General features: G+C 52.3%; 2 protein-coding genes across 8 annotated transcripts in view; one reads left to right on the top strand and one right to left on the bottom strand.

The window, feature by feature from the left end:
* Window positions 1–16,173, top strand: part of PCSK7 (proprotein convertase subtilisin/kexin type 7) — a 28,830-nt gene extending 12,657 nt beyond the window's left edge. For 2 of the 5 annotated variants that reach the window (XM_023208307.2, XM_023208309.2), the window contains 8 exons: window positions 785–967; window positions 1,381–1,488; window positions 1,981–2,083; window positions 12,202–12,358; window positions 13,178–13,272; window positions 14,087–14,180; window positions 14,448–14,565; window positions 14,890–15,290. In XM_023208307.2, coding sequence (XP_023064075.2) covers window positions 785–967; window positions 1,381–1,488; window positions 1,981–2,083; window positions 12,202–12,358; window positions 13,178–13,272; window positions 14,087–14,180; window positions 14,448–14,565; window positions 14,890–15,249 — 1,218 coding nt within the window. In that variant the 3' untranslated portion in view covers window positions 15,250–15,290. Of the gene's footprint in view, window positions 1–784; window positions 968–1,380; window positions 1,489–1,980; window positions 2,084–12,201; window positions 12,359–13,177; window positions 13,273–14,086; window positions 14,181–14,447; window positions 14,566–14,889 lie in introns of all 5 variants that reach the window. The other 3 variants (XM_023208306.2, XM_023208310.3, XM_023208308.2) reach the window with 3 other exon arrangements.
* Window positions 13,778–23,489, bottom strand: TAGLN (transgelin). 3 transcript variants are annotated; one of them, XM_023208314.1, is made up of 5 exons: window positions 21,764–23,489; window positions 18,027–18,218; window positions 17,745–17,922; window positions 17,353–17,455; window positions 13,778–17,022 (listed from the first exon to the last, which is right to left on the bottom strand). In XM_023208314.1, exons 2-5 carry the CDS (start codon window positions 18,204–18,206, stop codon window positions 16,878–16,880), a joined length of 606 nt encoding a protein of 201 aa, XP_023064082.1. In that variant the 5' UTR covers window positions 18,207–18,218; window positions 21,764–23,489; the 3' UTR covers window positions 13,778–16,877. The 3 variants fall into 3 exon arrangements, with proteins under 3 accessions (XP_023064082.1, XP_023064084.1, XP_023064083.1); XM_023208316.1 differs by lacking the exon at window positions 21,764–23,489 and adding an exon at window positions 19,295–21,755; XM_023208315.1 differs by lacking the exon at window positions 21,764–23,489 and having other exon boundaries at window positions 18,027–19,281.
* Window positions 23,490–23,574: the final 85 nt, after the last annotated feature.

Here is a 23,574-nt window from a genome sequence, read left to right as displayed (position 1 = left end):
GTGGCTCATGCCTATAATCCCAACACTTTGGGAGGCCAAGGCAGGAAGATTGCTTGAGGCCAAGAGTTCGAGACCAGCCTGGGCAACATAGCGAGATGCTGTTTCTACAGAAAATAAAAATATTAGTGGGGTGCGGTGGTACACGCCTGTAGTCCCAGCTATATGCGAAGCTGAAGCAGGAGGATCGCTGGAACCCAGGAGTTCAAGGCTGCAGTGAGCTATGATCTTACCACTGCACTCCAGCCTGGGCGACAAAGGGAGACCTTGTCTCAAGAAAAAAAAAAAAAGAAAAGAGTTGGGAAACCCTTATCTGCACTGAATGGGAGCCCTTTCCTATCTCTACCTCCTTTTCCCAACAACCACACCCTCAAAAGTAACTTTTGTTATCTTTGTCTCTGTTCTCCAGACATTCTGTTAGGAGGCCAGGACCTGCCCTACTACTGGGTCCCTCTCTAGTCAAAGATTCAGCTGTAGCAAGGGAAGGGTCTACCTGAGAGACCTGTTCTGAGGCCCAGCCCTGTACCTTCCCCCCATAACAACTTTGAACTCAGTCTCTAGCTTCTTTTTTAAAAATTATTATTTTTTGTTTTTTAGAGATGGGTTCTCACTCAGTCACCTAGGCTGGAGCGCAGTGGCACAGTCAGAGCTCACTATAACCTTGAACTCCTGTGCTCAAGCAATCTTCCTCCTGGACCTCCCAAGTAACTGGCGCTCTGGGTGCACACCACTGGCCCCAGCTTAAACTCACTCTCCAACCCACTTCCCTTTCCCATCCCACTTCCAGGTGACCACTGACTGGGACCTTCAGAAGGGCACTGGCTGCACCGAGGGCCACACAGGGACCTCAGCTGCAGCGCCTCTAGCAGCTGGCATGATAGCCTTAATGCTGCAGGTGCGGCCCTGCCTCACGTGGCGTGACGTCCAGCACATCATTGTCTTCACCGCCACCCGGGTGAGATACCACCAGGTAGACAAGTGGCCTGGTCCAGGCTGCTCCAGAGTTTGGGTGTCGGGTGGCTTTAGATTCTCAATGTCCCAAGTGTTCGATACTAAGCCTCTTTCAGAATCCCTTTCAGAGTGGCATATGTAAAGAACAGGTGTGGGGACCCCACAAAGACCACAGGCGGCCTAAACTCATTTTATCTGCAAAGGAGAGCTCTGGCTGTGCCTCCTGGCCCCTCTCTAGAAGCAAGCCACTGGGGTGGTGACATCATGGGCTTTGACCTTTTGTCCCAGCTTCCCTTGGGGAATCCATTCCCAGTAGCCACAGTGGGAGAGCATGGACTGGATCAGCCGGCAGAGCAAGCAGGGAAACCAGAGTTAGATTGTTGAGACTACACTGGCAATGCAAGAGACTAACCAGGACCTCTGTCCTTTCAGTACGAGGATCGCCGTGCGGAGTGGGTCACCAACGAGGCAGGCTTCAGCCATAGCCACCAGCACGGTTTCGGCCTGCTCAATGCTTGGAGGCTCGTGAATGCAGCCAAGGTGAACAGGTGTTGGCAGGGCAGGGTGCCCTGTGTGGAGTGACCAAGGGTCGGGGCTGAATGCCCAAAACATTGCCTGGGATATCATAGGTGCCTAGTAAATATTCGTTCAGTTCATTGATTTAACCACTTCAACCTTCATCCCAGCTGACATCCATTTTACAAATGAGAAAGCAGGCTCAGTGCTATCACTGAAGTTTCCAAACTACTAATAGAGTAAATGGGACCTGAGTATGCATGGGACTCAGGATGCTCTGGTTCCCCTCCTCCACCCTGGACACAGCCATTTCCTCTGGTTCCTTAACTAGGGGCTGTACGTAGCATTCCAGCGAGCAAGAAGGAGCCGAGGGCTGAAGGAAGGTGATGAGGAGTGGAAAAATAAAGACAGCTAAACCTTCAAGATCGTATTGACAAGGGCGTGTGTGTTTGTGAGAATGTGGTGGGTGTGATCATTCTTGTTGTTGATTTGCCATCGCCTCCTTTCCTTTCACAGATCTGGACCTCTGTCCCTTACTTAGCATCCTACGTCAGTCCCATGTTACAAGAAAACCAGGCGATTCCGCAGTCCCCCCGTTCCCTGGAGGTTCTGTGGAATGGTAAGTAATCAGCACAAAGTGGGTTAATCTTAGGCCTGAGGTTTGGGGCCGGGTGACAAGGAAGTTAAACTCGTCCTCCCTGCCAGATTCTACCCCCTTTCGGAGCTGAGCTCCAGCCAAACCTGTGGAGTTTTCTTTGACCATTTTAGGACATGTTACTGCTTCTGAGTTGGCTGCCCCGGCTGCTTAAACAAGACCTTTCTCCTGGGTTCCTAGTAGTGAAAAGGAGCAGCAGAGCAACTGAGGAGGAAGGCGGGTGGAAGGCATGGGACTAGGGCTTGGGGAGGTGAGGCGAGACCGGGGCAGGAGCTCAGAGAAGCTCCGGTGGCTTCCATGCTAGGATCTTGCCAGAGAACTCTGGTCAGTCCTTTGGTGTCCAGATGAAGTAAAGGAGTTTGGCATTTCTTCCTTTGATTCTCAGGCTTACCTAATAGAGTCAGATGCGGTCTGCTGGGGATGGACAGAGGGTCTGTAGAAGTCTCCTAGGCTTTAGTGACCCATCATCTGCCTCCACCTCCGTGGTGCCCAGGGTGAACCAGGACTGTCTGAAGAGGGTGCATCCTCTAAGCCAGCAACCTGGTTTTATGTTGAGCGAAGAGGCGGACGGCCCCCCTAGAGGAGACTGTGGCTGGATCAGGATGCTTGTGCTAGAGGATGCCCTGTCTGCACATTTGCCAGCGTTTTCCCTACCCCCAGCTCCTTGGGGGATTCTTTTTCCGTGAGTCATTCGCTACTTTTTGCAGAGGAAGCATGCTATGCCTAGTGCCCAAACCAGAACTGTCTTCACTTTTTCTGTCCTCCTAGAAAGTGATCAATCGAGAGCCATGGCAGGAGAAGGGATGGCCAGAGAAGGTTACTCAGAAGGGAGGGTGAGGGGTAGCTTCCCTCGGGTGGAGGTTGCACTGAGAAGAACTGAGTTTTCTCTCTCCTAACCACGTACAGCACTTGCCCAATTTCCCTCCGCATGGAATGAAACCCCTGGGCCAGTCACTTCATTTTCCGTAAAAGGAATGTTATCTTGGAAAGGGCATAAGGCATCAGCCAAGTCAGAGAAGTTCAGACACATTTCCAGGAATGCAGTTCGTTTGGAACCCCCTGGCTTTGCGCTTGCGTGTCTTAGAGATGGTGTGCCTTCAACTTCACCTTCCATCCATGGCTCTTTCCCGTCGCATCTGTCAAATGAGGGCAGTGACTTAAAAGAGTAATATGTTCTCCCCAGCTTCGTCATCCTCTGCTTCCAGCTGACCGGGCGATGTTGCCACGGAATGTCTACCCTAGGCATTGAGGCATCTGGCAACTGCTTGCTTGTCACTAAAAAGTAAGAGAAAGAAGGACAGATTGCCTGGGTGGAGAAGAGTGGGAGGTGGCCTAGTGGAGAAAGCAGGATTAACAGAAGGGAGGGAAAGATTTAGGGAGTTTGGCTAATGGAGCCCTTTACCTATTGGAAGGGCAGCAAGCAAAAGTTTTACTAGAGTTTTCCCTACCCCCAGCTCCTTGGGGGAGTTTCTTCTTTTTTGCCTTGAGTAATTTTGACATGCAGAGTTATTCACAACTTTTTGCAAAGTACTATTTTCATTGGCTTTTCAGAGCCAGTGAAGTTGTCTTCTCCTCCAACACGACCACATTTTCCTCTGAGCAGACAAAACAGGTCGAATAAGTTTGTGGGCTTGCTTAGAGGTTGAAGGAAATAAGTCCAGTTAAAATGAGAGTTGAACCAGGTACCCTGGCTCATGCCTGTAATCCTAGCACTTTGGGAACTTTGGGAAGCCAAGGTGGGTGGATCACCTGAGGTCAGGAGTTTGAGACCAGCCTAACCAACATGGTGAAACCCCATCTCCACTAAAAATACAAAATTAGCCGGGTGTGGTGGCACGTGCCTATAATCCCAGCTACTCGGGAGGCTGAGGCAGGAGAATCACTTGAACCCGGGAGGCAGAGGTTGCCGTGAGCTGAGATCGCGAGATTGCGCCACTGTACTCCAGCCTGTGTGACAAAGTGAGACTCTTTCTCAAAAAAAAAAAAAAAAAAAGTTGAGCAGCTCAGTCCCAGGCAGTCAACCGCTTTGGCAGCCAAGTTATGGTTGTTTTCCTCCAGGACCTGGTTGATTCAGTGTCTGAGGGCTAGTGAGTTAACTTTTTCTTTTTTTTTTTTTGAGACAGAGTCTCACTCTGTCACCCAGGCTGGAGTGTAGTGGCGCGATCTTGGCTCACTGCAAGCTCCGCCTCCTGGGTTTACGCCATTCTCCTGCCTCAGCCTCGAGTAGCTGGGACTACAGGCGCCCACCACCACGCCCTGCTAATTTTTGTTTTTGTATTTTTAGTAGAGACAGGGTTTCACCGTGTTAGCCAGGAGGATGGTCTCGATCTCCTGACCTCGTGATCCGCCCGCCTCGGCCTCCCAAAGTGCTGGGATTACAGGCGTGAGCCACCGCGCCCGGCCGAGAGTGAACTTTTTATAAAGCAGAGGGAGCTGAACATCCCTGAGATAAAAGAGGAGGTGAAATGCCTCTAAGACTCTAGAGTAGCATTGTCCCAAAGAGTTTTCTGCAGTGATGGAATTGTTCTATGTCCATGCTGCTCAGTTCAGTGGTCACTAGCCATCTGAGTCTGTTGAACATTTAAAACGTGACCAGTTGGCCAGGCATGGTGGCTCACACCTGTAATCCCTTTGGGAAGACGAGGCGGGAGCATTGTTTACTCTCATGAGTTCAAGACCAGGCTGAACAACACAGTGAGACCCTATCTCTACAAAAAATAAAATTAGCCAGGTGTGGTGGTGCATGCCTCCTGGGAGGCTGAGGCGGAAGGATTGCTTGAGCCCAGGATGTCAAGGCTGCAGTAAGCCATGGTTGCACTACTGCACCCTCTATGCTGGGTGACAGAGCAAGACCTTGTCTCAAAAATAATAGTAGGCTAGGTGCGGTAGCTCATACCCAGCCTATATTCCCAGCACTGTGGGAGGCCAAGAGGGGCACAGATCACTTGAGGTCAGGAGTTCAAGACCGGCCTGGCCAACATGGTGAAACCCCAACTCTATTTAAAAAAAAAAAAAAAAAAAATACAAAAAATTGGCCGGCCGCGGTGGCTCACGCCTGTAAGCCCAGCACTTTGGGAGGCCGAGACGGGCGGATCACGAGGGTCAGGAGATCGAGACCATCCTGGCTAACACGGTGAAACCCCGTCTCTACTAAAAATACAAAAAACTAGCCGGGCGAGGTGGCGGGCGCCTGTAGTCCCAGCTACTCCGGAGGCTGAGGCAGGAGAATGGCGTAAACCCGGGAGGCGGAGCTTGCAGTGAGCTGAGATCTGGCCACTGCACTCCAGCTCGGGCGACAGAGCAAGACTCCGTCTCAAAAGAAAAATAAATAAATAAATAAATAAATAAAAAATAAAAAAAAAATACAAAAATTGGCCGGCCGCGGTGGCTCACGCCTGTAAGCCCAGCACTATGGGAGGCCGAGACGGGCGGATCACGAGGTCAGGAGATGGAGACCATCCTGGCTAACACAATGAAACCCCGTCTCTACTAAAAATGCAAAAAATTAGCCGGGCGTGGTGATGGGCGCCTGCAGTCCCAGCTACTCGAGAGGCTGAGGCAGGAGAATGGCGTGAACCCGGGAGGCGGAGCTTGCAGTGCCCTGAGATAGTGCCACTACACTCCAGCCTGGGCAACAGAGCGAGACTCTGTCTCAAAAAAAAAAAAAATTAGCCAGGCATGGTGGCACATGCCTGTAGTCCCAGCTATTCAAGAGGCTGAGGCAGGGTAATTGCTTGAACCTGGGAGGCAGAGGTTGCAGCCAGCTGAGATTGTGCCATTGCACTCCAGCCTGGATGATAGAGTAAGACTCCATCTCAAATAATAATAATAATAATAAGGCGACCGGGCGCGGTGGCTCAAGCCTGTAATCCCAGCACTTTGGGAGGCTGAGACGGGCGGATCACGAGGTCAGGAGATCGAGACCATCCTGGCTAACACTGTGAAACCCGGTCTCTACTAAAAAATACAAAAAACTAGCCGGGCGAGGTGGCGGGCGCCTGTAGTCCCAGCTACTCGGGAGGCTGAGGCAGGAGAATGGCGTAAACCCAGGAGGCGGAGCTTGCAGTGAGCTGAGATCCGGCCACTGCACTCCAGCCAGGGGAACAGAGCGACCCTCCTCTCAAAAAAAAAAAAAAAAAAAAATACAAAAAACTAGCCGAGCGAGGTGGCGGCGCCTGTAGTCCCAGCTACTCAGGAGGCTGAGGCAGGAGAATGGCGTAAACCCGGGAGGCGGGGCTTGCAGTGAGCTGAGATCCGGCCACTGCACTCCAGCCTGGGCGACAGAGCGAGACTCCGTCTCAAAAAAAAAAAAAAATAATAATAATAATAATAATAAGGCTAATATGACTAAGGAGCTAAATTTTAGTTTTATTATACTTCATTTTAATTTAGATAGTCATATGTGGCTACAGGCTGCCATATTGAGAAGTGCTGCTAAAAAGCAAGACAGATCTTCATCTCTCCCCACTGACAGGAGGTGATGAGGGAGAGGGGATTGGGGCCCCTTGGGTTTTTTAGATCTGACGCTGGTCTGAAGTCTCTACCTGAGGGTAGGAAGGAGAGTGGGGCTCAGAGTCTGTGATGAGAAGGTACCTGAACTCCCACTTGCATCTCTCCTTTTGTTGTTGTTTGCAGTCTTGAGGATACTGGCTAAGCCTCTGCCTACGCAGTGAGTCCTGTTTCTTCTCCTCTCCAGGTCTTCCCTCTTTAACCAGCATTTCCCTCTCTGCTGATTCTTCCTTTCTGCTTTCAAATGCAAGTCCCTGCCGCCTCCAACCAGGAGACTTTTCAAATGCATGAACTGAAGCAATTTCTCCCCTTTCTCACACACTCCCTCTGCCACTGAAGACTTGCTTTCTTACCCATCGTGCCCCTTTCCTCACCGGTTTAGGGGTTGGTTCAGGGTTCATCCTTTTTAATATTCTTGTCGCTCTGACTCTATCAATGAGGCCTTTGTTGCAACCTCTCTCCTCCTGTAGCTTCTGTGGCCTTCTTGGCTCCATAGCTCTCCTCTGCCCTCTCTGCCTGAGGCACTTGTTTTGTACTCCCGAACTGTGAGTGTCTTCTAAGGCTTGTTTCCTGACTTTTTCCTCACTCTACATCATCCTCCTCGACAGTGCAGCTGTGTTTATGACCTTAGCTACCACTTCTCCGCAAATGAGTCCTCAACCTAAATCTCTTATTCTGATCCTTCACCAGTGGAAAGGATAAGAAACTAGAGCATAGCTTCCATAAGATTATGGGCAAATAGTCCAGGCACGGTGGCTTACGCATGTAATCACAGCACTTTGGGAGGCCGAGGTGGGCAGATCATGAGGTCAGGAAATCGAGACCATCCTGACTAACACAGTGAAACCCCGTCTCTACTAAAAATACAAAAAATTAGCCGGGCGTGGTGATGGGCACCTCTAGTCCCAGCTACTCGGGAGGCTGAGGCAGGAGAATGGCGTGAATCCGGAAGGTGGAGCTTGCAGTGAGCTGAGATCATGCTGCTGCACTCCAACCTGGGCGACAGAGCAAGACTCCATCTCAAAAAAAAAAAAGAAAAACATTCCAATTTACTAAAGGCCAAATAATAAGATGCTTTTTATGTGCCAAGCAGTGTTCTCAGCATTAGCTCATTTAATGCACTGACTCATTTAGTTCTGGTAGAGAGAGTACTAGTGTACTCATTTGCACTGCCACCCAAGTCCCCATCCACACCAAGAAGTAAATGGATGTAGCATGCCACTATGTACACTGCGAACACAGACAAGCACTCCTTTTGGGATTCTTCTCCTTTTGGGATTCTATTCTCTTCCATAACATGTCATTTCTCTCCTGTAAGCCCCTTCTCTGCCACATCAGTGCTCCCCTCTCACTATACCATGAATATTTTCCATCATCTTTCTGTTCCTAAATCACTGTGTGCTGTTGATGTTGCATCAATGCATTACACTTACCATGTACAGAATTTTAGATCTCACTATCACCTCTCAAAAGCTGGCTTGCTTTCTAAGATTTTCCCGTTTATGTCAGTGCCTTCACCATTCCCTAGGCCCCCAAACTTGAAACTCAAGAGTTTTTCATCCCTTTATATCCCTCGCCTCTCCCCAGGTCTTCCCCAACCCTTTCCCTTGCAATTTAATCTTTTTGTTTTTTTCTGTGAAATATCTCTCAATCAACTTATTCATTCTACTAATATTCGAGGCCTACTTCATCCCAGGCACTGTATTAAGACACTGTTCCTGCCTTCAACAAGCTCCCAACCTGGTAGGGAAGACAGTCAGGTTTACAGGCATGGTGCAGTGTTGTAGGCACTGCAACAGGGACAACACAGGTGCTCTGAGAGCACAGCAGAGATGTCTCCTGCTGCTAGGGAAGAAAGGGAAGGCTTCTCAAAGAAACTGGTGGCGGGGTACAGTGGCTCATGCCTCTAATCCCAGCACTTTGGGAGGCTGAGGCAGGCAGATCGCTTGAGCTCATGAGTTCGAGACCAGCCTCGCCAACATGGCAAAACCTTGTCTCTGCAAAAAAATACAGAAATTAGCTGGGCATGGTGGTGCACACTTATAGTTCCCAGCTACTAGGGAGGCTGAGGTGGGAGTATGGCTTGAGCCTGGGAGGCAGAGGTTGCCGTGAGCTGAGATCATACCACTGCACTCCAGTCTGGCGACAAAGCAAGACTCTGTTTAAAAAAAAAAAAAAAAAAAAAAAACTGTGATGTAATTACTTTGTGAAGACAATTAGGGAAAAGGTGTGGGCATGATTTGTTAAATTCTCATCTGCCATAATTGAAAGTCAATACATAATGTCTCAAATTGATAAGCCATGAAATATCCATGACACTTACTGTTTAGAAACACGAAAGTAGATGCCAGAAGAAAACAATTAAAAACAAGTTTAAAAAGTTTGCTTCTGGGGAGTAGATCACAAAGGTGGTAGGGAATTGTTTTTTTCATTATAAGCACTCTAGCACCAACTTACATTTAAATTCTTGTATACTATTTTGATAGAAAAAAAATGTCAGGGACAATTGGGAAGGTAAGAAGTAGCCATAGTGAGTCTAAACAGTTTTCTCAAGAATTTTGACAATAAAGGAAAATAAATAATGTCTAACGCGTATGTAGCCTTAACATTAGCTAGGTACCATTCTGAACGCGTTAGGTATATTAACTATTTAATCCTCGTCTCAACCCTATGAAGTAGGTACTATTACTGGCCCCATTTTACAGATGAGGAAACAGTTCTCCCAGCTAATAAGTGGCAGAGCGGGGATTAGAACCCAAGCCGGGTGGCTCCAGAGCCCATGCTCTTAACACTGGTAGGTGGAAGAAAGTGAAGAGTTGAGAAAGGGTTTATTTGTTTTTGTTTTTCATTTGTAGTAGGAAAGGCGCTAGTAAAAAGGTCCAGCCGAGAAGATGGATAACGAGGCTGAGCCAGTGTTTGACTTTTGTCAAACATTGCTGTGAAAGGACAGAAGGCGAAGGGAGCTTGAGAATGCAAACACACATGTTGGATGAGCCGTGGAATCTCAGCCAGTTAGGAGAAAGGAACTTGAGGGGTTGTGGGAAAATGAGGGGGTCAAGAAGAGAGTGGTGAAAGTGGAAGGGAGAGGTTGTTTTCAAAGAAACGGGACATTGCCTTTGACGAGGTGACAGATGGAATTATGGAAAATGAGGCTGGGCATGGTGGCTCGTGCCTGTAATCCCAGCACTTTGGGAGGCCAGGGCAGGTGGATCACCTGAGGTCAGGAGTTTGAGACCAGCCTGGCCAACACAGTGAAACCCCCTCTCTACGAAAACTACAAAAAATTAACTGGGCATGTTGTCATGCACCTGTAATCCCAGCTACTTGGGAGGCTGAGGCAGGAGACTCGCTTGAACCCAGGAGGCAGAGGTTGCAGTGAGCCAAGCATCTAGCCACTGTACTCCAGCCTGGGTGACAGAGCTAGACTCTGTCTCAAAAAACAAACAAACAAACAAACAAAAACCCCTGTCCTTGCTCAATCATCTATAGTAGCTCTTAGTTGCTTATTTAAAACAAAAATCTTTAAAGCCCTTCCCACCCTAGGTTATCTAGTCCCTACTTTCAGTACCTCTCTGAGCTACTGTGTCTGTAAAATGAAGGTATTGCACTCTGCCTTGCATATTGGAGTAATTTTTTTTTTTTTTTTTTTTTTTTTTGGAGACAGGATCTCACTCTGTTGCCCAGGCTAGAGTATAGAGGCACAATCACAGTTCATTGCAGCCTCCTTCTTCCAGGCTCAAACCATCCTCTCACACTCAACTTCCTGAGTAGCTGGGACCACAGGTGCTTACCACTATATCCAGATAATTTTTAAATTTTTAGTAGAGATGATGTCTCCCAGGCTAAAGCGGTCCTCCTGCCTCAGCCTCCCAAAGTGCTGGGATTACAGGAGTGAGCCACCATGCCTAGCCTGGAATAAATTAATGGAAGAAAGGGTGCTTAAAAAGAATTGTTCTCGGCCAGGTGTAGTGATTCATGCCTGTAATCCCAGCACTTTGGGAGGTCGAGGCGGGTGGATCATGAGGTCAAGAGATCGAGACCATCCTGGCCAACATGGTGAAACCCCATCTCTACTAAAAATACAAAAATTAGGTGGCCGTGGTGGCGAGCACCTATAGTCCCAGCTACTTGGGAAGCTAAGGCAGGAGAATCGCTTAAACCCAGAAGACAGGTTGCAGTGAGCCGCCAAGATCATGCCACTGCACTCCAGCCTGGCGACAGAGAGAGACTCTGCCTCAAAACAAAACAAAGAAAAAAAAAAAGAATCGTTCTCATTACAGCCTAATTTCTTAATAGTCTCCAATTGAGTCTTCCACTTCAGTAGTTTTTTTTTCTTTTTTTTTTTTTAATAATTGTAGATTTACAGGAGGTTTCAAAGAAATGTACAAGGGAAGTTCCATGCACCCTTCTCCCAATCTTAATGTTTCACACAATTAAAGTATAATATCAAAACCAAGAAATAGACATTGGTACAATCCATAGCATTTATTCAGAGTTCACCAGATATACATGCTGTCAATATTTATATCTGCGCGTGTGTAGCTGTATGCAATTTTATCACATGTGGCCTTGTATAACTACCACCACAAACAATATCTGGAACCATTCCATTATCACAAGACTCCTTTGTGTTACCCCTTTCTGGCGACACCCATCCCCTCCCTTGTCCCTGGCCTCTGGCATCCATTATCTGTTCTCTATCTCTGCAGGTATGTTACTTCAATTAACATCACGTAAATGGAATTGTGTGCTACGCGTCATTTTTCTTTCTTTTTTTCTTTGAGACAGAGTCTTGTTCTGTTGCCCAGGCTGGAGTGTGGTGGCATGAGCATGGCTCACTGCAGCCTCCACCTTCCAGGCTCAAGCGATCCTCCCACCTCACCCTCCCCGGTAGTGGGACCACAGGTGCACACCACCACACCCGGCTATATGCTTCTTTCGAGGTTGTCTTCACTCACATAATTTCATTGAAATATATCCACCAGCATTTTAAAAAAATTAACTGTGCATAGTCTTCAGTGAGATGTGTGCATTTTCACCCATCTTTGTTCACGCCTTTTCCACTGCCTGCAATGCCCTCTACCAACCCTCTCTACCAATCTGTATTCATTTCCTTCATTATAGCTCACTGCTGTGTGCCTAAAACCATCAGACTTATTTCTCTTCCCTTATCAGTTATGTATGTTTCCCATACCATATCATTTTCCACTTGCAGGTAGAAGACAGGGACCATGCCTATCTTATCTTTATATTCCCAGCATCTAGTACAGTGCCTGAAGTATAGGAGGGATCCAGTAAATAATTTTTTGGATGTATGAATGATTGAAGTTGCTCTACTGGATTCTTACATTGTGTCTTGGGTATGTGCTGTCTTCCCAACTAGACTCGAAGCTATGTTGTAAACTTGAGAGCAGAAACTCCATTCCATTTACTAGTACAGGCGAGGTCCCAGTTAGGGTTGCCGTAGACATGTGTATGTGGCTTCAGTGAGCGTGTGTCTTTGTGTACATGGGGGTGAAGTGAAGGCATAGTTGGGGGCTGGTTTCCCAGCTGCCCAGCCTGACTTTCCACAGTCAGCAGGATGGATCTGGAGATGTCGGGGCTGAAGACCCTGGAGCACGTGGCAGTGACAGTCTCCATCACTCACCCACGGCGCGGCAGCTTGGAACTGAAGTTGTTCTGCCCCAGCGGCATGATGTCCCTCATCGGCGCCCCCCGCAGCATGGACTCGTACGTACACCCACCCAAGACCTGAGCAACCTTTGCAGCAAGGGCCTTTCCAAGGAAAAGAAATGTGGGAAGTGAATCCTGGCACTGTCCTAAACTACTGTGGCACTGGCTATCCCTGGCGGCTGGAAGCCTTTCATCACATGCCTTCTTCAAGTGCTAGGCCCTGCACCTCACATACACGTTCTCTAATCCTTCTAAGAATCCCGTAGATTAGACTTTGTAACCTCTTTTTACAAATGAGGAAACTGGCCGGGCATGGTGCCTCACACCGGTAATCCCAGCACTTTGGGAGGTCAAGGCAGGAGAATCACTTGAAGCCAGGAGTTCAAGACCAGCCTGGGCAACAAAGTGAGACCCTCTCTACAAAGAATTTAAAGATTAGCCGAGCATGGTGGTATATGCCTATAGTCCCAGCAGCTCAGGAGACTGCAGTGGGAGGATCACTTGAGCCCAGGAAGTCAAGGCTGCAGTGAGCGGTGATCATGCCACTGCACTCCAGCTTGGGTAACAGAGTGAGACCCTGTCTCTAAAAAAAAAAAGAGGAAACAAGTCATGGAGCTAGTAAGTGCCCAAGAGAATAAGAATAAACCTAGATCCATGGGATTCCAAGCCTGTGCACACCCCGTGCTTGCTTTTTCCACCACACCACGTTAACACAAGTTCCTCCTTCCATGAGACCCCAGGGGCAAGGGGCACCTGAGAACCCCTCGGGGCACCCTCCCAAGTTTCCATGGCTACTGCAGGAAGAAAGTGTTGCTGGGGGAAGGTCAGCTCTCTGGCCCACGCCTTCCACCTGTTTCTGCTGTGTTCTTTCCTCAGGGACCCCAACGGCTTCAATGACTGGACCTTCTCCACTGTGCGATGCTGGGGGGAGAGAGCCCGGGGGACCTACAGGCTTGTCGTCAGGGATGTCGGTGAGCCTCGTGCCCTCGCAGCAGGCCCTGCCTTTCCTGCTTGTTATCTGGTCCCTCTGCATCTCAGAGTCCCCACAGAAAGTGTCCCGTGTGCAATATATAGGGTTGCCACTGGACCAAGAGGGTTGATGCCAAGAGTGTGCCCCATCCTTGAAATGGGCATTGCTATCTGAAACTGTTCATTTATACTGCCTCTCATATTCCTTGGAGGAGTGACCCACCCATTTTTCCTAGGATAGCAACAAAAAGTCCTTGTTGAAACCACATTTCAATTCCTTTTACGTGTAACCATCCTTCGGCCAGCCCCGGTAGGCAGGTAAGGGCAGGACTCATTTCACCATTTTTTTTTAAACTGGCCCAGAGGTTTGAGGTGACTTGTGGAAGGTCACCATAAGTGAAGGCCACAATATCCATGAATTTTGAATATCTTTACTATCAGCGTATAGACTGGAAATTGAGCTCAATCCTCCCATCCTCCAGTCAAGTTAGACATTCCCTAGGCCAGTGGTTTTCAAAGCTTTCTTTAATTTGGTAGAAAGACATTTTTTCCAAGCAGAATCCCAGCTGAACCCCCAAAATATGGGAGAGAAAAGCAAGACTCTGCTCTGGAGTACAATCTTTCAACCTTTTCCATCCCTAGGGGCCCCCAGTGAGGCTCTTCTGCAGACCCTGGGGTCAGTGGGACAGAGTGAGGCAGCTCCTAGAGCAGACCATGTGGCCTGAGCCCCTTTGGGTGGCAGGGTGGGCAGGGCCTCTGCTGTTTGGCATGGCTGACAGAGGGGCGTGGCTCACGAGCTGCCCCTTGCTGCCCTAGGGGATGAGTCATTCCAGGTTGGCATCCTCCGGCAATGGCAGCTGACCCTATATGGCTCTGTGTGGAGTCCAGTAGACATCAGGGACAGACAAAGGTGGGTAAAGCTGCATGTGTCAGATGGAAGGCCACTCACAGGGGAAGGGCCGCCTAGGGAGCCCATCGCCCTCTGAACCCAGCTGTGTTTCCCAGCTCCAGCCTCAAGCCGGGAGACGGAGCCCTGGGCTGGGAACTCACAGTCTGGGCCTCTCCTTTCTGCTGTGGGGCTTCCCTGTCTTCAGCTGTAGGAGGGGAAGATGGGTGAGGGCAGATGGTACAGGAACCACAGTCAGTGGGGCATCCTCATCTCTTTTCTTCTCCACAGCCTGCTAGAGAGTGCCATGAGTGGAAAATACCTGCATGATGACTTCGCCCTGCCCTGCCCACCGGGGCTGAAAATTCCTGAGGAAGATGGTTACGCCATCACTCCCAACACCCTCAAGGTACTAGGGCCAAGACTCAAGCTGCGGGTAGACGGGACTGTCCTGTCTTGGGGATGGAGTTCTTAGCGTGCTTCTCAGGGTGACCCGCGTGGCGAAGGACTGGGAGGACCTGGGTCCCAGCAGTGGTTTCGTAGCATTGCTCCTACCCTGCTAGCCTAACTCTTATAGGACAGGTCTTTTCGGGGGAGTGGGGAGGGGGAAGAGTTTGTGTGAAAAAGGCAGTCCCTAGAAGGAAAAAGACTTCCTGAGCTCATTGTCCTGGGCTGAGAAAGGCTGTAGGCTTCGGGAAACAGTGCCTCACGTAGGTACTTGCCTCAACCCCAGACCCTGGTGCTGGTAGGCTGTTTCACCGTCTTCTGGACTGTTTACTACATGCTGGAAGTATATTTGAGCCAGAGGAATGTGGCTTCCAACCAAGTTTGTAGGAGTGGACCGTGCCACTGGCCCCATCGGAGCCGGAAAGCCAAGGAGGAAGGGACAGAGCTAGAATCAGTGCCACTCTGCAGCAGGAAGGATCCAGACGAAGTGGAAACAGAGAGCAGGGGCCCTTCCACCACCTCTGACCTCCTTGTCCCAGACCTGCTGGAGCAAGGGGACTGGAGCCTGTCTCAGAACAAGAGCGCCCTGGACTGCCCTCATCAGCACCGAGACCTACTGCACGGGAAGGAGGAGCAGATCTGCTGACCTCAGGGCCTGACAGTGTGGGACAGGCTCTTCTTTCCCAAAATTAGGGAGCTCTTGAGAGAAAGCAGCCCTGATGCTTACATCTGGAATCTGAGGCATCCTCTGACGCCACTCAAAGAGGGTGAGGGCCTTCTTAAGATACAAATGGCAGAGGATTGCTGCCAGAGAAGTCTGGTCAGAGCACAGGGTCTTCCTCCAGCCAAACGGGAACTTCGGTGAGAAGGTGTTGGACAGGGGATTGGTGCCCCCTGTGGGTTGCCTCCATCCTCATCTCTCTTGGGCCAAGCCGGTTGCCTAGGTTCCCCACACATGGGGGACCCCCACCCACACATGAGTTAAGAAGATGCCTGACATAGCCAGGAGCGCATCTCAATGGAAACGTCACTGGGGTCACTTGGGAAGAGGACTTTGGGGTAGAGGCTGGGAGGAGCCCCTGGACATGCCTGTCCTGAAAGCGGCTACCTCCATCATCCATTCCCAAGATGCCTGATCAGAAGCCAACCTTGAATGAACCCCTGGCTCCTTCACCTCTGCCCCCACGATTGGTATGATGCTGCTGGCACAGCTGGGATACACACGGCTCCCCCAGGCCTGAGCTGCTTCACTAGGGAATCCTGCGGCAGGACTGCAGAGCAGATGGCAGACGCGCGTGTTGGAGGAGAGAGCCTTGGGAGCCACCGCCACTCCAGTCCTGCCACCACCCTGTCTTCCTCTGCAAGTGCTCAGGGAAATGGCCTTCCCGCCGGAGGCCAACTATCTGCCTGACAGGCTGTGACTCTTCTCTCAACCTTGGCCTTCTCCCCTCTTCTGAGCTAGTTGGTTGAATTTATTTTAATGCTTAAGATTTGTTTTTCTCTTCTTACAGCAACATTTTCTTGAATTTTTTTCTGCACAGCTTTTCCAAAATAAAAACCTTCCAAACAATTCTGCCACTTGCAGTCTCTCCTTTCCTCTGTCTCCCCAAAATCGCTGCGCACTGCTGAGTGGCTCCTTTTTCCCTTCGGTCCCCAAGATTTACTCTCCTGTTCTTCTATGGCCTGTTTCCTCTGAGAATCTGACCCCCCCAGAATCTTGGCACCTGAAGGGTGCCAAGCACATACAAGCCTGAGATGCCTGCCTGTCCTGTGCTCAGATCTGGAACCCTAACAGAAGTGACCAGAGCAAATCAAACTCTGCCAGCCAGGCCTGAGAAAAGATTGATGTATTTTTTTTTTTTTTTTTTTTTTTTGAGTTCCAACTCCAAAAATATTCCAGGAAAAGATAGGGGGCAGGCTGGGCTGGTTCTTCTTCAATGGGCTTTTGCTGCCAAGGAGGACAGTGGACTTAGCCCACATCCAGGCTACCCCCAGCCCGCTTCTCCCCTGCTTAGCCCAGGGAGGAGACAGTAGAGGTGGTGGGGGCAGCCCGGAGGGAGGGGCCAAGGCAGTGATGCTTTCAGATAAGAAGTTGGGCTAAGGCTGGGGGCACAGGGAGGAGCTGCCCATGTGCAGTTACTGTTGCTCAGTGACAGAGCCTCAAAGCTTGGCCAGGGCTGAAGGTACCACACAGGTGTGGGTGAGGCAGGCTAAGCGGGATGGCTGTAGCCAGGGAGCTGGGGAGGGCAGGGCTCAGGGCTGGCCCTCTCCCCTCTAACTGATGATCTGCCGAGGTCGTCCGTAGCCTGTCATGCCGGCCTGGGAGGCCCCTCTGTTGGTGCCCATCTGAAGGCCAATGACATGCTTTCCCTCCTGCAGCTGGCTCTCTGTGAATTCCCTCTTATGCTCCTGTGCTTTCCTAGAAAAGGAGGAACCAGGATAAAGACTTGCTAGAACTGCGTGTTTTCCACCTGTTTTCTGATCCCTCTGTTACATCCTAGCTCGATCCCATTGCCTTCCTGTTTCACGTTTTTTCCCTAATCTAGCTTGCCTCATAGGCTAGGGAAACTGAGCGCAGGAGGGTGGAAAGGGAGGGGTCAAGGAGTATTAAGGACCTGTTATTCCCGATCTCAGACCCCCACTTCATCCCTTCTTGGCTATCTGCTTCCCCTTATCCTTCCCGCAAGCTCCTTAGCACAAGCTGCCTCCCAGCCCATGTGGAGACACAAGCTCCCTGGGGGCCACATACTTCATAAACCAGTTGGGATCTCCGCGGTAGTGCCCATCATTCTTGGTGACTGCCAAGCTGCCCAAAGCCATCAGGGTCCTCTGCACTGCTGCCATGTCTTTGCCTGTGAGAAGACAGGAGAGAGGAGACGAACATCAAGAACGTATAAACAAGACTCCGAGCCAGGGCCTGCCCCCGTCTCTCCAAAAAAAATGGCCAACCCAGGGGCAAGAGCTGTCCCCAGTTCAAGGGAGGCCTCTCAGTGGGCCCTGTGAGCGTGGCGTGTTATTCTCGGCATATCCCATCCCTGCTGTGTGCAGGTGAGCACACCCCTAGTTGTGGCATATTCTGGTCATTCCCTCTCCCTGCCCCAGCACCCTGTCCTCCTCTCCCAACCCCTCCTTCCTCTCTACCTTCAAAGAGATCAACAGTCTGGAACATGTCAGTCTTGATCACCCCATAGTCCTCAGCCGCCTTCAGGAACTGAGCCACCTGCTCCATCTGCTTGAAGACCATGGAGGGCGGGTTCTCGGGCACCTTCACCGGCTTGGAGCCATCGGGGTACAGGCTGTTCACCAGCTTGCTCAGAATCTACCAGGCATAGGGCATAGGACGCAGCTTAGCACTCAGCTCAGGGATTGGTCCAGGACCCACAAGGTGGCACACCCTAGCCCCCAGCCCAGGGTGCCACTCACCACGCCATTCTTCAGCCAGACCTGGAAGCCCAAGCGCCCACGGTCTGGGCGGCCCACATCAGGGCCACACTGCACTATGATCCACTCCACCAGCCGCTCCTCCAGCTCCTCGTCGTACTTCTTCTCGATTTTGGACTGCACTTCGCGGCTCATGCCATAGGAAGGACCCTTGTTGGCCATGTTTGCGGAGAGCTAAAGCAGGCCAGGGTGGAGCAGGGAGGGGCAGAGGGTCAGAGGATGAGGGAGCAGCTCTGCTTTCACCTGTGCCAGGCAGCCTTCTAGCTCTGTGCAGGGTACCCAGCCATCCTAGACACTTGTCACAGCACTGCCCATTCAGGCCAGGCTCAGCCCCTAGTCCAGACACCTCTCTGAACTTGAACACCAGGAAACAGGATACCAGGTCTTTGGAGGTCTAGAGCAGGGGTCAGTAAACTGTTTTTGTAAAGGACAAGACAGAACATAGTTTAGGCTTTGCAGGCCATGTGGTCTCTGCTGTTGCAGTGTGAAAGCAGCCATAGACAATATGTAACGAACATGGCTTTGTTCCAATAAAACTTTATTTACAAAAGCAGACAGCAGGCTGGATTTGGCCCATGAGCGGCAGTTTGACAACCCTTGGTCTAGAACATTCTTTGCCAAGACCAGCCACAGAGCCACTGGAGAGATCTTCCAGAAACCACATTGCCCGCACAGAATACAGCCAGCTGGGGCGTTTGTCCAGCTGCAGGTGTGAGGGTTTACTGCCTCTGCCTCAAGGAACCATCACCTCCCACTCTCACCCAGAAGCTGGCCCTGGCCTGGAAGCTGGAACTCCAGAACTGCAGCTCTTTTCAGGTCAGCTCAGCTTCCAGTCTGCAGCTGAAGAGACTAAAACTTGCCCACCCCAGGCAAGGGCTAGGAAGCCACCAAAGCCCAAGAGCTCTTGGCAAAGAAGCTGCATTTCCTCAGAGGAACCAGAGACACCTGGTCTACCCACTGACTTCCCCTCATGCCCTTATGCTCTCATAAGGCTACCCTTAAGGAGTAGCCTGAGTAACCAAGAAGTCAGAGTCCCCCAGGGATCTTCCAGAGCCAACAGTCTGCCTGCCAGGGAATGGGAAGTCCGGCCCCATCCAGCAACTGCCACCCTGAGGGCCTGGGCCTGGCACTGCTCAGGAGTCCCACTCATGGAGAGGGGTGGCGGCAGGAGCAGGCCAGGCAGGTAGGTCCCTGGGCAGATGGATGGGGGTGGCTGGGAACAGGAACAGGAACCTGACCTGGCCACTAACCTGACCACAGCACCCTAGGGTGCTCCAGTGTTTGTCTGAAGAGACTTCCAAAAGAGGTACCAAAGGAAGCCGAACCCATCTCCTGGCCTCAGAGAGGTCAGAGGTTGGGAGGGACGCACTGGTCTGAGGACGGAGGCAAGAGCGCGCTCTCCCGGCCCCCCTCTGGTGAGACCCCTCCTCACCGGCACCCCACCTGCGGGAAGCAGAGCGAACGCCATCACCCCAGCGGTCCCGGCCAGCTGCCCAGCCCAGTGCCCTGCCCTTCCTTTCCCAGGGCTGACAGCCTTTCTGGGCTCCAGTTCCTCATCCGTGAAGTGGGGGTTGTGTTATCGACCTCAGAGGGCTGTGAAAATGGGACGGTGTCTGTGAACTCCCTCACATGCTGCCCAGCCCTTAGCAGAGCTCCTCGAAATGTCAGTTCTTTGCTGCCCAGAGCCAGGCTCCTGGTAATGACCAGGGAGAGAGCCTGCCTTTGACCAAGGAGTGAAAAACGGACCTAGAAATGTCAGTTCCTTGCTGCCCGCTCCAGCCTCCACCTGCTTCTCACCATCATTCCCTGGGCACGCAGCAGCGTTCACACGGACTCATCGAAGCGCCTGCCATTGGGCATCCCTCTCTCCTTGCGCCTATTTCCTTATGTGTAAAGTGGGGGCAGGACCACTTCTGAGGACCCCGTTCTCTGAGCACTGGGGATGAGGTGGGCTTCTGGCCCAGCCAGCCCTCTCCCTGCCAGTGATGCCAGAGACCTCAGAGACAGTGCTCTGTTCCACTGTTGAGCTACAAACAGCCAATCCCTCCCTTCACCCTAAGTGTCCCACACCCGCTCCCCAAACACCCAAGGACTCCTGCACAAAGAACTGTGGTCCAAACCCCCGAGCCAGCTGGGACCAGGTGATTTCGGTAGCCCTGCATCCTGGCCTCCATCCATCCCAGCCTGTCTCAGCTTTTGCACCACCATCCCAGACAGGAACCCACCTTCTGTCCCTGGCCCTGCTTCTGCCCCCACTCCACCTGCCCTCATGCCTGCCTTCCCCTCCTGCACCCCTGCTGGGCTCCCGAGGAACAGGATGGAAAGTAAAGTGTGTGTGTCCCCTACCCCCAGCTTCCAGTCTCAGGAGGATCAGAACAGACAGTACAGGTCAAAGCAGCAAGGCTAAGGGTGGCAGGTACACAACACTGCAGCCCCCAGATCTAGAGATAAGATTTGGATTTTGGTCGGAGGGAGGATGAAGCACACACCACCCCCACTCCCACCCAGCACCAGCCTCCTTCCCCTTCCTCCTCCCGGGTCAGGGTCTAGAGGTGGAGAATCCCCAGAAATCCTTTAGAGTCCTCTGATGAAGCCTCCCCAGTCCCACCTTCGAGCCAGTGGGGAGGGGGAGAGGAGGATGACTACGGGGCGGCCCACCCAGGGGCATCTCAAGACACTCCCAGGACAGCATGGACAGGCTTGGACCCTCCTGCCCTGTGGCTCCTGCCAGGGCCCCTCCCCTGAGCTGAGGTGAAAGTGGGCAGTGGAGAAAGAAAGTCCAGGGGCAAATGGGTAGGTGGCACCCCCTACCAGCAGAAGCCCAGAAACACGAGTAGAACCAGGGGACCCTGCAGGGCTGCTGTGCCCCTTCTCTCTTCCCAAATAGGAGTGAGCACATCTGGGCCTCTGAGAGGGCAGAAGCGTGGCTCCTCTCCACTCCACGGACAAACAGAGTGGCCCAGCCACATAAACGTGCGCCATCCTCACTGCTACCTTTGGAATAGTACCTCGAAAGGAAACTATGCTTTGGAAAAGACCAAGGGTCCCAGGCCTGCCCTGTCCATCACTCCAAAGCTCCTCCTTGGCAGTACCCGCCCCCTACCCCTCTGCTACAGTGCGGGTGACCTCCCACTGTCAGACAGTGGAAGCGGCTGCTTGTCGGAAGGACAGGCCTCCCATCTCCACTCTCTGCTGCCCCAGACTGTGGAATACAAGAGTTCTGTGGCCCTTCACATTGTCACAGGGCTATCGCTGCTGCTCAGGCCCTGGGGACCCGCCGGAGTGGGACACCGTGCTCCAACACAGGTGCATTCACACACTCCTCACCTCCTTGGAGGTTCTAGAGGGGTGACACACAGCAGAGCCTTGGCCTAACCAGCCGGCGTCTGCAGCCTTAAGCACACCCTGTGGATGCGGCTGACTGAGATGGGGAGCCTCCCTCTCACCCCGGTGGTTTCCACCATCAATTCCTCCGCACCAGCCAAGTCATCCCAGGCACTACAATGAGCCCAGGGCTGCCTGGTCTGAGAGAGATCCAGGACACTAGCGATCCAGCCCACTCTGCCTGGAGCTTGGGCCCCCAACGCAGGCTGAGAGGTGAGTTTTTCCCCAGCCGGGAGCTGGCGCCTGGGACCTCAGGAGAGCCTGCCTGAAATGCACCCACTGTTCCTGTCCATCTCCAGCCCAACTTCCCTCCAAGCCCCAGCCAGTGCACTCACAGGGCTTCCTCAGGGCTCGCAGGAAGGAGTGAAGACTTGTGTCTGGGCTTGGACAGACAGGATGGGGCGCTGGCTGGGTGAGGGGTTTAAAGGGCTGCCGCTGTGGTGATGTCAGCCTCCCCCGCTGGCTTGCTCCTCGGCCCCCTCCCTGCTGGAGGAAGCCGGCTCCCCTCCCCACCCCCGGCTCCCCCAGTGACTCCACACAGGCTCCATATTTGGGGAAAGACACCAAGTTGGAGCAGTCTACCGGGGCTGCCGAGACATTCTCTGCATGCTTTGGAGATGGAGCGGGCCAGGGCGGGGCATGCTGCCGGCGGGGAGCCGGCCCGGGAAAAGCCTTTTATGGACAGGACCCTGCCCGGACTTACGGCTGCTCCTACTTCACTGCTTTCTGGCCCCGAGTTTGAGAAGAGGGGGAGTTCAATAGAGTCTGGCTGGAGAGAGGGGCAAGGGGCTGGGGAGCCGGGGATCCCAGGGGTTTGTGGGGACAAACCAGCCCCCCTCTCCTCCTGGGGCTTTTAGCTCTGATAAGACATGGATCCAACCTTTCCTGAGGACCTACTCCACACCAGCCCCTCTGCAGTGCTCTCAGTGAATACTCACAGCTACATTGTGAGAGTGTAATTACATCCCCATTTTACAGATGAGGAAACTGAGGCCCCGAGTGCATCTTCCTCAAGGCCACATGGTGAATGGTGAGTGGCAGATCCTGCGCACCTCTGCCGACTCCGTGGGTGCAGGAGAGGTGGTCAGACCCACCCTTTCAATTGTACCACACTGCCCAGGTTGAGAAGACCTTTCAGTTCAGGTAGGTCTTGAGTTACATGCTTTAGGTTGGGATTTGAGGGTTCGGCAGAAGCTGTGTCCAGCTCTGGTCCCCATCCAGTGGGCAGTGTCAATAAGAGGGTCTCTAAGGCCTGGCAGGGCCTGAGACACTAACGCAGCAACACGAGGCTCAGGAGGCTGGTATCCCTTCCTCCCTTCAGGAACAGTCCCTACCAGCCTGGAAAACAGACCAGCCTCTGTCTCTCCACGGAGATGACCCACTCCCATCTTGCTTGTACCTGGCTTCAGGGATCCTGGGGAGAGACAGGAGGTTAAAAAACGTGAGACTAACAGTGGGGTCCCTGGACTGCCTGCTGTGGCACTCCCCTGCAAGGGCACCTGGTAGGGAGGACCTAACACTCTCCGCGACACACACGCCACCACACCCGGCACCACCCCAAGCCAAACAAGGCCCTAGGAGGGGGCTGCCAGGCCTGGCAGAGGAGGGACCCACCTCCGCAGCTCTGCCCACTGCAGCCAGACGCGCTGGAGCCCAGGGGAGGCACAGCCATAGCACCTCCCAGTGGCGCCTGCGGGAAGAGCAGGAAGAGGAGCGGGGCCCCGGCAAGGGGAAAAAGCCCACTCCTCCATCCCTGACCCCGCAGACCTCTGGTTGTGTTCCGAATTCACCAAATTCCTTGGCCTCCAAATCGTGGCCTCTTTAGCTGACTGAAGTCTAAATGAACCTTTCAGGGACATGTCAAAACTCTCTCCTCTTGGAACCTGCCCAGCTTCCATCAGCCTCCTGCCTCAGCCCGCATGCTCAGCAGATTACAAACGCCCCATCAGGGAGCACAGCCTGGGCCTGTGGCCTGGTGAGCTGGGGGGCACTCAGGTCAGAGGTGAAGCGAGCCTCAGTGTGGCGGGCGGGGCCAGGTGGGCAGAGACTGCTGTTCCTGGGGAGGTGAGGAGGGGTGTCTGGGGGGGGGATGGCGTGGGAAAGGCTTTTTCAGTAACCAGCCTCTATCCAGCAGGGTGCCCCGGTA

Source organism: Piliocolobus tephrosceles, chromosome 13 (genome assembly GCF_002776525.5).
Source record: "Piliocolobus tephrosceles isolate RC106 chromosome 13, ASM277652v3, whole genome shotgun sequence".
Lineage (NCBI taxonomy): Eukaryota > Metazoa > Chordata > Mammalia > Primates > Cercopithecidae > Piliocolobus > Piliocolobus tephrosceles.
This window is presented reverse-complemented; position numbering and strand designations above follow the sequence as displayed.

Coding starts and splice junctions, on each gene's coding strand:
- TAGLN (XM_023208314.1), bottom strand. CDS start 18,206: ATGGCCAACAAGGGTCCTTCCTATGGCATGAGCCGCGAAGTGCAGTCC. Junction 17,456..17,744: donor GACTGTTGATCTCTTTGAAG/GTAGAGAGGAAG, acceptor GTCTTCTCACAG/GCAAAGACATGGCAGCAGTG. Junction 17,023..17,352: donor GATCCCAACTGGTTTATGAA/GTATGTGGCCCC, acceptor CTCCTTTTCTAG/GAAAGCACAGGAGCATAAGA.